The sequence below is a fragment of the Atractosteus spatula genome, chromosome 5, assembly GCF_055471065.1.
Source record: "Atractosteus spatula isolate fAtrSpa1 chromosome 5, fAtrSpa1.hap1, whole genome shotgun sequence".
NCBI lineage: Eukaryota > Metazoa > Chordata > Actinopteri > Semionotiformes > Lepisosteidae > Atractosteus > Atractosteus spatula.
The window spans coordinates 51,380,550-51,394,131 of record NC_142710.1 but is presented as its reverse complement, the minus strand read 5'-3'; the positions used below and the strand labels follow the sequence as shown (position 1 = coordinate 51,394,131).

At 35.3% G+C, this 13,582-nt stretch overlaps 1 protein-coding gene across 1 annotated transcript in view; it reads right to left on the bottom strand.

Moving 5' to 3' along the window:
- The window catches only part of cntn4 (contactin 4), a 132,223-nt gene that overhangs the window by 96,243 nt on the left and 22,398 nt on the right, over positions 1-13,582 (bottom strand). Inside the window, exon 4 of the mRNA XM_088916437.1 lies at positions 130-225. Within this exon, the coding sequence (XP_088772563.1) occupies positions 130-225 (96 nt within the window). The remainder of the gene's footprint in view (positions 1-129; positions 226-13,582) is intronic.

Genomic DNA, 13,582 nt, shown 5'->3' with positions numbered 1-13,582 from the left:
ATTGTCAGGGAAAAGACGCAAGATGGAATTCTAATCCTTTGCCGATTCATCTGGCCTATGGCATATACAGTGTACTGCACTCTTACAGCTGACAGTCAAGATCAATTTGGGGGCTGAAAAATCTCCTACCTCCAGAATGGGCTGGTGGTCCACACAGCAGCACTACACCTTGACCTTCACGAACTGAAACAGTACTTCTGGTCTGCAGCTTGAAGGGTTCCAAGTCTATATGGAAAAACAACACCATGGTTTAAAAAGAAACAATTCTTTATGTACTCCTCAGTCACATGACAGGTAAGAGTAATTACACGTCTTGGATTTTATTTTATGAACTGCATCATGCGAAAAGCCCTAAAGGGATGCTGAGTTTTAAGAAGCAAAATTCATGTTCATATCTGTTTGAAAATTCATACAAGATTTAACAAAGCAATGTTTTTAAGAACATAAAGGTAACAAATGAGAGAAGGCCATTCAGCTTTTCTAGCTTTTGATTGCTAGCTTCTTAAAAAAAATCTACAGGAGGTACCTGTATCACCTTCAATATGGAACAGTTTTTCCAGACGCACTAGCTGTTTCATGAAAGCAAAGTCTTTTTCGCATTTACAAATGTATTTCTACTTCCTTTCCATTTGTGTCCCATGGGTTCATGTTTTAGAAACCTATTGTGTTGACTTGTGGAGTTGGTGCTTTTGAGGATTTGCAATGAATTCACAGAATCAACACTCCTCATACTCTTCTCTGTTCAAGACTCTATTAGGTCAGTTTAAAAAACTTATGGAAGCTCAAGAATGTATCAGATTGCTCTTCTCTGGACTGATTCCACAGCAGTATTTTAAATCAGAATTTATAAGTGCATGGAGCAATTTTAATATAACAACACCTTGATTTAAATAGTACAGTGTTTATGCAACATTACCCTATTTGTGTGCATATGTGTGCCCATAAAAATTAAGTATACCACTTTTTGGACACTGATTAAATGTTTTCGTGTCATTTTCATAAATTGAGCATTTACGACTATCTGTGATACAATGAAATGAATGTTGCATAGGCAGTAACTCATCTCCTTAGTAAGACAGTAGATTAAAAAATTATGATGGGGTAAACAATATGCTGATATGCAATAAATGTCTTTGTGAAATTGTGATGGTCTAGGCAGGAATGTTCAGATGCTACAAAAGATGACACAACACAGCACTACTGTACAGAACATTGATCAAGTCCTGGAATCGCACCTTTCCCTCCTGTGGGCTTATCCTGACATGACAACATTCCAGCAGGACAACTAATGTTCTCATACTGCAAGTGTAACAATGGTTACCCTCCTAGACGAGAATCTGAGGTATGCCATGAATGCTGTACTGTACTTGCTAGACTAAAGTCCCACAGAACTTCTGTAGGATGTGTTGGCATGAGATGTAGCATCTAGAACTCAGAGACTAGGAAGAGGCACAAGTTTGTGCAAGCTCTAGAGGGGATGAGAGAATCCCACAAGACAGCACGTGCATTCTAGTGAAATAGGTTGCAAATGTACAGTTTACGTTGATCATCACACAGACTACTAGGCTGTGACTGCAGGTCCCCATTAATGGACATGGTTGATGGCAAATGTTAATCATTATAATGAGTTATGCCATGTCATATTAGTTAAAAAAATGTCAGTGCAATTGCTACAAAAACATTGTTTTACGGTTACCATTGTGTAAGTTTTGAGGTCATAAATGATGGATTTATTTGGATGCTCAGTATACAGTATATCTGAACATTGTTTGCTTTTTTCAATGCTACTCCACATTTTCTAGAAGATGTACTGTAAATGGTGTGTCAACATAGACACCTAACTCTTATTCATAAGTAACTTCATAAGGGGTGTTTCCTATCTAAAATATATAATTTGCCTTTTACAATGTGCATGTAACATTATAACATTTGCCTTCATTAAATGTTATCTGCAAGGTATTTGCCCAATCTTGAATTATTTGTTATCTTGTTGAATTGCCTTTGCTTTTGTTTTACAGTGTTCATTAATATTCATATTATTAGCAAGCTTGATTATTTTCCTAAACATAGCAGAATGAAGATCACTGATATATTCAAGAGCAACAGTGGTCCTAATGTAGATCTATCTTTTTTATTTTCAAAATACGGATTTCTGGACTAATTACATCACACCACTTTGAGCATTCAGCATATGGTCATTTTGTACATACTGTATTAACCAGTTCATACATTGAAATTTTATCTTTAATGAGAAACTTTATGAAAAACTTTCTGAACATCTAAATACATGTACACTATATGTTAAACTGTTTGTATCCATTACTACTGTTCAAACAAATCTAACAAATTAGTTAAGCAAGACCTTCATTTTCTTAATTCATGTTGACTACTCCATATCATTCTTCAATTTACTGTGAAATATCATCTCAATAACTTTAACCACTGTGAGCTGCCTCAGTGACAACAGACCAGTAGCCTTGACATCAGTTATTATGAAGGTTGTTTGAGTGACTCATCATCAATTTCCTAACATGCACTTGGACCCATGGCAGCTTGCCTACAGAGCAAACAGGTCAGTGGACAATGCAGTCTTCCTGAGACTCCATGATTTATTTCAACATCTAGAATCACCCAGCATGTATGTCTGCATCCTCTTTATTGATCATAGTTCTGCTTTTAACACTATCGTCCCTCTCAAACTTTTTGATAAGCTTGCAGAGATGGTATTAATTAGAGTCTGTGTTATTGGCTACTGGATTTCCTTTCTGATAGGAAGGAGGGGGTGAAGCTGAAGGATACCATCTCTAAGCCTCTCACCCTGAGCACAGGCAACCCTCAGGATTGTCTTCTCACCTATCCTTTACTCACTGTGCACAAATGACTATTTCATATTCAGATTCTGTCAAAATGTTCAAGCTCGCTGATGATACTACTTTTATAGGGCTCATCACAAACAATGATGAGTCGGTACACAGGAATAAAGTATTTGAATTATTTGATCAGTGTAATAATTGATCAGTGTGACATAACTAAATGTCAATAAAACAAAATAACTTGTGATGGACTTTAGGTTAGGCAAGGGAGCACTCTCACCACTATACTGTACAGTACATCGATGGTTAGGTTGTAGAAGTGATGGAGAATTTCCTTTGCACCACCATCTCCAACACTCTAAAATGAGTGGTCAACAGATCCATTATGGTCACCAGAGGCTGCTCTTTCTGAGACAGTTTAAGACATTTGGAGTGTCACAGTTCCCCCTCTTGTGAAAGCTAAGGTTGCTGCTGGAAGAGGTGTCAGTCAGGCCAGCAGGGGGCGCTCACCCTGCGATCAGTGTGGTTCCTAATAACCCGGTATAGTGACAGAGACAGTATACTGTAAAAAGTTGCCGTCCTTCAAAATGAGATGTAAAACCGAGGTCCTGACTCTTTGTGGTCATTAAAAATCCCAGGGCATTTCTCGAAAAAAGCAGTATTACTTCAGAGTCCTGGCCAAATGTCCATTGGCCTTTACCAGCCATCCTAATAATCCACATCTATGAATTGGTTTCATCACTCTCTTCTCTTCCCCACTGAGAGCTGATGTGTGGAGAGTATACTGGTGCACTATGGCTGCGGTCATATCATCCAGGTGGGTGCTGCACATTGAGGGCGGTGGAGGGGAGTCCTGATTACCTGTAAAGTGTTTTGAGTGGAGAGTCGAGAAAATGTGCTACACTTACTGTATACACTGTACTTCTCAGGATCTCTTGACGTTCCTTTCTCCTGGAAAGCATCTTAAGACTATTAAGGTAAGGACTAATAGGTTCAGTACCTATACAATAACAGTACCTACCCAAAGGCTATGAGATTGCATGACTCAATATTTTGATTTTGAAATATTTGCTAAACTCATTATTATTTTATCTGGTCTCACTGTTATTAATCTAATTACTGGTGCACTGTAAGTGTACACTAGATGAGTTGGTTGGGTGCTGTTATTGGCTCTATGTATTTGTATTGTTATTGTTAATGTAATAGAAGTAAGACTTATTATTTGCTTTGGATTTTGTCACCTTTTAATGCACAGGAGCCACAATTTGCAATTCCTTCCACTTATTTTCTTTCAGTTATACCAACATATATTTTATTTAAGTGTATGGATCTCACTTTCTCAGCTTTCTAAGAGAGATCTCATACTCTTTCCCTGTGCTTGCAATTCATTACATTTAGCTTTCACATTTTATAAAGTGTTTTCTTTCTCTTTGAATTTTACTTCATTTATAACATTTGGGCTATTGCATTCTTGACTGATTTACAGTAGTATCTTGCAGTATGAATCCATTTTGAGCTTCAAATACAATCTTTAAACTGTTGCCTATTACAGTGAAATATATCCTATCCCATTGTACTTTGCATACTCAATCTTATTTCTTCACAGTCAGCTTTACTGAGTTCTTAACTTTAATTTGGAACTTCACCAGGACACTTGCAAAGCATGCTGTATTGGCTACATTCAGCATAGACCCTCCTCCTATAATCTTAAACATGATTAATGAAAATGCTGATCAGTCCCTATAATAGCTTTAAGTTTGCATATTTATCAAAACAAATGCTGCAGTAACTTCTTTTGGCAGATGTTTACACCAAATTCATATCTCTGGCTCCACATAAAATATACAATATCATGTTTATAGTTTACTCTTGTGTGAGTTTTATTTTGAACCCCACCACCACCAAGCCATTTTTGCATTTGCAGCACTACCCTGGGTCATCATTAAGAATCGTGTCACATGGGGGGGGTAAGTCCCAATAGCCTCTTCTTCATGAACAGGTTGTTGGTCTCTCAGCCAGGTGAGTTAAGCCAATAAAACTAATTCAGCTGAAGTAAGATCAAGAGTAATTCTAAGAAAAATGTTATTTCAAGTACCACCCTTAGTGACAGATCTTATCCTTCTCTAGGGCAACCCCAGAAACATGCACACAAAACTCACATCGGATGCTGAAGTAAAGTACAGGTGGCTTTATTGTCGTTCTTCTGTTTTTTTCAGCAACCAAAACCTCTCTACATGTTTTCTTTGTACACTACTTATCCATGCAAGAATGTGTACACAACCCCTTCACCAATAAACTAATCAATTAACAAATTACCACCTGGTGTGTCCATTTACAAATGACAGTTATGACTTTTATCGTGATTACTCAAAACTCAAACTGTTTGCAATAGATAATGCTGGCCAGGACTATCAGTAGGAAATTTAACAAGGCCTTCTGTACTGGGAAAATTAGCACAACAATTATGTGGTTAAGAAAAGGTTGCTATTGTATTTTCTCCTGAATATTTTCAATTTAACACTTAAGTCAATATGTAGCAGAAAATAAAATTCTGTCACACTAGAATTTACATCTTTAGTAAACAAACATTAACTGAATTCCTGTGACTTTCTCAGATTTGTTTTGTTGCTCACAGAGAACCTACAAGCATTTCCCTGAGGAAGAACATAACATAGTGAATAAATTCAGATAGAAACACAAAAAAGTGAAATGACAACTAAAGATGGGCCTCATAAAAAAGACAGATGCATTAATGCAACAAGTCAAAGATAATATTTGATACTTTGCATATCTAAAGATACAGTAAGATTAACCTAAAATCTTACAATACAGTACTCATTAGATAGAATATACTTCAGAGTCTCAGACTGACACACAATCAGTGTGATATTATAGTAAAATATTACTAAAGATATACCACAGTAGCCTTGTCACGATGACTGATCATGAGCCTGGGTGATGACATACTGTATCATTGTTTTGATCAGAATTGCTGTCACTGGGTAAGCATTTTATTTCACAAAATGGAGACATTCAATTTTACAGAAATGATTAAATGAGTGGTTGGGTGTTAATTTAATTCTCTTGGATGCACTGTTGAAAGACTGGCAGTTTTATAAGATAAGCTGAATTTTTCAAATAATGAAGACTTCATAATGGGCCCTTTGAAGTTAAAAGAAAACACACTGGAGAATGTTACTTCATTTACAGCCTTCAAATCATTTTATGTTCTAAGAAAAAGTTAAAAATTTAAGTGCATTGAAATTGTTAGTATGTTATAGTGGGAAAGACTTCAGACTCCTGACAGACCAGTTTTGGGTTCAAGGCTCTGTACATTGAGCAGGGTACTTTATGCCAGATGCTCTAGTCCACCCAGGGTACAGGTTCACTACTACAAAAACATTTAATGTAATGGACATGCATAAGATATATCAAATACCATCAGTTATCAAATATTTTCCAACCTTTTTCATTTAAATTGCTGTAGGTGTCTAACACCAAAGTATCTAACACAAACATCTTATCATAGATTTATACTTTTCATTACATGGTTTTAAAAATCTTATTTTTAATGTATTTTTTCCCCACCTGAAATCTCTATTGAAAATAATTTAGAAGTGACAACAAGGAAGAATTGCAGGCTTCCAGAAATTAAGGAATAACTTTAAAACCTTTATAATTGCATGTTATTAAATGGTACTGTAAGCATTCAACTATTAATACATTTTAATGTACACAGTTATAACCTCATTTAAACTATGCAGACAATTTTAAATTTATGATGAAGGCCAACACCTGCACTATCATTAAATTACCAGTGGAAAACACAGAAACATGAATTTAAAATCACTGTAATTATTCTTTTTATCAAATTGAAAAAAATACAGTATTTGATTGAAAATGATCTGAAAACACTGAAAATATACCACCTTTTACAGGAGTTCTTTTTTGTGAACTAAAGCTTCTCTAGTATGCAACATGCATTCCTTAACCACAAAGTCACACATGAACAGTTTTAATGGATCCCTTCTGTACATCCATACTTATAAAAATCCTTTATGGATTTTATTCATTACTTCCCACGCAAATCTGGGAAAAAAATGGTTTAGAGATAAAAAAATACAATTTTACTTAAACTAATTTATGTTTGACAATTGATGGAAAACAATAACGGGAACCAACAGCCTCACATATTCCCCTTGTTATTGTTGCCAAGAAATATAATAAAAAATACAGGTGATTCATGGATTGGATGGCTATTCAAAGCTGTATCACATGGGAGGTGAACAAATGCATTTCAAATGCATTTAGTAAAGATGGGACAAATATACTCTGCCTCAGTTCTGACAGAGAAAGGAGCCACTGGAAATAAAGAAGTGGTCATGCTCTGGACCTTTTATTGACAGGAAGCACTACTTGAATGAAAAGGTGCGATTTTGCACTAAACCTGCACTGATAGAGCAAGGAGTCGGAGGTATGAGGAGAGGAATGGGCAGATGCAGAGAGAGAGGTCATCCCTGAAGCACTTGCCTTACATGACCCTGACTCCCAAATAGATAAGTGGTGGTTTAAAGGAAGAGCCCCTCCACCACCCAAATTGGGGTTTACCAGAGCAAAAAAACTTAGAGAAGGGATATGTTAAAGAAAAGGAACAGATGAAAGCATGAAACACTATATATTGTTCTTTTTTCTAGAAATGTTTCATATATAAGATTTCTGTGACTCACTCCAATTCTCAGCCAATACAGAAAATGTGGCAAAAAAGGCTCATAAACACAACGGTGTGCCTTCCAAGGTCAGAAAGAGCAACAGCCAAGTGTATGCTCTGACCGCGAACAACCTACCCATGTGATTTTTTCCAAGATTGTGCTTTAATCCTCACTGGGTAAAAAAAAAATATTTTCAAAGTCCTTTCGGAGACTACAGCCCTGCCACACAGAAATTTCATATGCACTTATAGCAAACAAAAGTGCTAACTGTGTACCACTTTGCAAAAAAAAAGACTGCACAACATTTTAAACTTACATCTTGTACTAATTAGTGTGAAGCTAAATCCCGGGCTAATTAATTACTCTTGCTCTGCAATATTCTACATATTGTTATGTCACCTCCACCAGTGATAAAGCAATGAAAACTTTCACTTTAGAGGAAATCAATGTTGAATCTGCAGCTCTGCAGACACTCCTATTTGAAACAAGATTGCTGATTAGTTCTGCTTCAAGAACAGATTTAAATGGAAAATTACTAGGCTCACTGATTTATGAAGGAGCACTATAAGGTCAGCTAATAAATGTCATATTGGCAATGGGACAAGTCTATTAAGGGGCTGGCTTTAATTATTTTTTAAAACATAAATCTCCTTTTAACCCTGCACCTCACTTGCTGATAGTGCTTTTAGAGTCTTTAGCCTTATTAAGAAAACTGATTCCTTGCATTTTCCAGCGATTAATATATGATCCAGCAATTCAAACTCAGTAATGTGTATCCACCTCAATAATAAAATTTCATTTCAAGTGTAAAATAAGAGACAAAAATCACTGAAACATTTGAGCTTTTTATTACTGCTATCATTAGATTTTTAAGACCCTTGTACTATATTATTTTAGCAAAAACCTCCCTAAAGAAGAAATACAACTAAGCAAGATAAAGGACAGACAGAATCTGAAGAATTCTTAGGTTAATTATTGTTTTTCTAATAACTGCATTTTAATAATTGTTTTTCTATAGGGTTAGTGATATACCTCTAAATTAGGAACAAGTATTAGGTTTATTCCAAGCTGAAAAGAGAAGAAAGAAAACACATCGTTTCGGCTGTGGAGCCTTCTTTGGGTGTGGCACCCAGCCTTTGCAGCCTAAGCATGCTGACGCAACTACCCACCTGAACTACCCCTAAATTAGCAGCTTACACTGCTATATCCATATCTATATCACCTTTAATCTATTAATTTAATTTATATGAAGGACATGAATAGAGATGTTTTTTTCAACACATACCTAATCCTTTCATGTGTTATTCTCCCCATTTCTGGAACACTGTTCCAATCCATATTTGAAGTGATAAAACATTAGATTATTAAAATTAAAACTGAAAACATATCTTTTCAGTTTGACTTTCATGCAAAGCAACGTGATTTGTATTTTCATTTCTACAACTTATCGGAGATGCCTAAGTGTGAATGTTGTTATATAAAAAGGATATTTTCTCTATGTGGTGATAACTCTCAATGAATGCAAAAGATGGATTAAAATAATTTATTGATGTTTTACATAGTGGATAATTTTTTAATATCCAATATGTTTTGGACTCTATATGACTAGTTCACATTGATGTCAGCAACATACAGTACAATATGCCTGAACAACGGTAGCTCTTATAGGACAAAGCAAAATATCTATATTACAATGTTAGAAACCCACTGAATTCAGTCCTCATTATGGAAAAAAAATAAACATGAAATCAAAATAAACATGAAAAAAAAACAAAAGAAAGGCTACCTAAAGCACTTAGACTACTTCTCTTGCCAATGCATTTAAAACCCCTACATGCAACAGTATGATTTGTCTTACAGTTTATTGATGCCACTTGTTCTGTGGAGTGGCCTTATTGAAAGGAGCCACGAAAATCACACAGCTGAAAGAGTATCAATGGATTGCAAATTTTTCCTGAACAAGTGAGCTCTCCAGCAAGTAGGTGAATATAAAGTACTGGATGATAGAGGGTCCAGTAGAACACCAATCGAATGGAAACAAAGTGCTGAGTGGCACTACATCGCCACTTTCATCTGAATCAAGAATATCATTTTTGTGACAGATAAAAGCACATGTTCAGGAAATTCTACGCCTGAAGAACAAAGTGGACAAAAGCACTGGACATCTAAGGTGCTGAATTAATTAAAAAAAAAGTATTTTAGAACCATTTTGGATCACTGCACTAGATGAGAGATGAAAGCTGTATGGATGAGAAGTAAAGACTGAGACACAGGGTGTATTTAACAAAAAGGACAAGGACATACAACCTATATTTTTCAGTAGCATTAACAAAGAAACCATACATTTTGGAGAGAACTACCCTCAAAAAGAGATATAAATAGACTACACTTGAGCCCCACAAAATATACTCAGGATAGATTTGTACCATGACAGTGGTTGAACTAATTATCTTTCCAAATCCCTTACAAAGAAACTAGAGCAATGAATGCGGACTTAATTGTTTATTTGAAAGTTATAAAAAGAAACTAAGAGTAAACACCCATTAAAGAACAAGTGATCTGGATTCCTGAAACACCACCATTTTACTTCTCACTGTGCTGCTACAGATGTTTTTAATTTTTCTTCACATTGCCAACATGCCCCTGACAACTATCAGTTGCTTTTCTTACAGTAAAAAAAGTCTAGTCCAGTAGATGTCCATCACATTCAGGTTTTAACACTTCAGGATCTTCCCTTTCTTTCACTTCTGTATAAACAGCAAAATAGCAGGTGCCAATTATTACTAATCAAGCCAAATTACTCAATAGGAGTTCACCACTCTCCCATAATAAAAATGGCACATTAGGGAACAAAATGTTACATGTTGTTAGGTGTTATATATGTGTTTTTCTTTTTTTTGGTTTGCATTTTATTTAAATGTCCCTCAGGGGACAATAAAATCTTATCTATCTTAAAAACTCTTGAAACTGAGTTATATGGACTTTATTTAAACAAGATCATGATGTTAGCAATGAAAAAAATACAGGATGCAGTATTTACAGAGCTCCTGAAATATATGGGAAAATGTTACTTTTTCACAACAATGATTTGCTGCTAAAATATTTATTTAGCATTTAAACTGATAATTCATGGGACCTTCCTAGGTTCAACAGACAAGAGAGCAAATACTGTATGTGCCTTTACAGTTCTGAAAAAGGACACAAACTTTCTTGAATGAAAAGTAAGCTGTTGAAAACTTGACGGAGACGGAAACATTCATTTTTCAAGGATGGCAAGCGTCACTGGTTTTTGAAAGGTTCACATAATTTCAAAACAGGATTTTCTTTTGTGCAAGTGCTATAAAGGTTCATGACCTTATCATCCAAAAGGAGACTCTTCAAAGTTAATTTCCATTGCTGTTTCTTTCCTTGTTGAAGAGCTCCCAGAAAGAAGTTTAAAGGTATTTGTGCTATTATCACTTTGCAGAAACAGCCTTAAGGGTGCATCACACACAGGATGGAAGGTCACATTTCTATTCACATCAAACATTATAAAGGAAAACTAATCCCATATAGGGAAATATTTCGCAGGAAATTTAATAAGTCGAAAAATGTGTGTACATGGCAATTTTTTACTTGAATTTTTTATAAACAGCATATAGTGAGCTTACAAAAAATGAACGCATACAGTAACTGCAACAAATTTACAAATTTACTCACCAAAGTAATATATTTTTCAATTGCACTGAAATTTTGTCTATCATACAGGACATTGGTAAATTAATTATACTGATTTACATTTGATTTTCATCAAAAGCGTTGATCAACATGGTGTCTTCTATGAAACTCCCAGGCTAGCAGTGTTTTTGACTCTAAATACATGCTGTACATCTGTGTGCTTTACACTGGGGAGCCAGAGCCTATCCCAGCAAGCTACAGGTTCAAGGCAGGATATACAGTACAATAGACGGGACACCAGTCCATCACAGTACATACAAACTGCACGCAGAAAGCACCTCAGGCCCTGAACTAAACCCGAGGACCAAGTGCTGTGAGGCAGCAATGTTAACCACTACACCACTCTTCTGCCCCCATGAATGATCAATTAATCAGAAAGACACCAAAAATATTTCAACGTTAAATCCATATAGGAAATCTTTACATTTTTTTCTGAATATGCAAATGCATAAAAAGAGTGATAAGCTTCTTTTGATTCTCTGTATATAATATTGCAAGTTGTGATTTTTGGCCTTCTCATCCTTCATTAATGTCCCCTGACCCAACAACAAGAATTTTCTGAATTAAAACAGCTGTAAGGAAAGCAGAGATAAGAACATGCACTTGCACATGCACACTGGATAACAACGTTCATTATTTGATATGATGGACCAGATATTTTGACTTCCACTGTAGCGTGAAACTCCAAGTGACTTCCCCACAGCGCATGCATTGTTAAAGAAGAGAGTAGCCAAGCATTACATTAAAAAGGAGGAAATACGAATATTTGGAAAATCTGTAGCCTACAGATAAAAACAGCCGAAAAGCTCTTCACTTGAATTCACAACAGGAGGCATCTAAAGGCAACTCATTATTTAAATGTTCTTTGTTTACTACATTTCAGTACTATACAATGGGTCAATGAATGTCGAGTTGTACAATACTGTACATGGGGTTTTATTGAAAATGGAGGAACAGCAACACCTTTCTATGAATGAAAATGTACTAAAATTGCTAGCCAAACATAAGAGCTTAATACCACATTCATTTTTAATGCTAGTAAAACTGGTACTGACATGCTCCATAGAAGACCATTATGTGTCTTTTCATTTTTCTTACCAAAGGTAAAGGCTACTTGGGAGAAAAAAAAAACCTGTGGAAACATAAACAGTTTTTTTTGTCTGCTTCCCTGTGAAATACAGCTTTGCCAACAGGTTTATGACCCCAGTACTAAGAACAACCAGTCATGCAGCAGAAGACCTTGAAAAACTGAACTTGGTCATAAAAAACTAAGTCAGAAGTAAAAGTGTCAGTTTTGTTTTTTGTGTCTGATTCACACAACATCAAAAATGTTGTCTACCAGCTATTAGACATTTTTAAGTCAACTGTGGCTTGGAAAAAAATACTTAAGACCCAAATTAAATTGTGAAGATGCCATAAATGTAATAAACTTAAATACCTTTATACCACCTACCCTATACTGTAATTTTAAAGCACAGTCATAGCCTTTTAACATAAATACCCTTTTACATTAATCTCTCTCCTCAAAAGTTCATCTGTGCTAAGTGCCATTCTAGAGTTTGAGTTAAAGCGTCTTGCAAATTGATTTAATTCATTACATTTTTCTGAACAATTGAATTAAATGAAATTTCAAAGGACAACTGGAATTCAATCATAAGTGAGGAAACTGTATTAGTATGTAAATCTGACAAATGAGAAAAGCTGTCAAAATAAAGCACTGTACAAAAATATAAATCAATGAACAGACTACAAGACATGATATAGTCCCTATTAATAATCATTATCTTAAAAACGAAATTACTCGGAATGACCCTGGTTCATATAGTGACCAAACCATCATCTAAACAAAATGAGACCTTTAATGTCACTGCAGCTCTTCATAACATCAAGACAGTAACTTAGAGACACAATAATTAATTAGATCCTCCCACAGATTTTAATCACTGTTACTACTGATGCATTTAAATGATATTCTCACCATGAAAAAGTGAATGAGAATTGGTTCAAATACATATTTTATTTTTTAACAACAAATGCAAGAAGAGACACTTTTGTCATGTTGATTATTTTAGAGTGCCATTCAATTGTTATCTTACTTCCATGGCCTGATTAGGACAATTAATTATTGTCTGTATTGGTTAAACAGTATGCTACCTTACCAAATCAACCAGAGAATACCTCTAACAACTGGTCCGTTTTCAATGGTTATTGCAGCTGCATAATTTCAAAACATTGGGACAAGATTCCACAAGATGTTTAAAGAGGCCCATCAGATAACTAAGCCAACTGTAACTGACAAAGCTCTGCATATGATTAGGCAATGTTTTAGCACCTTTGTGTAGC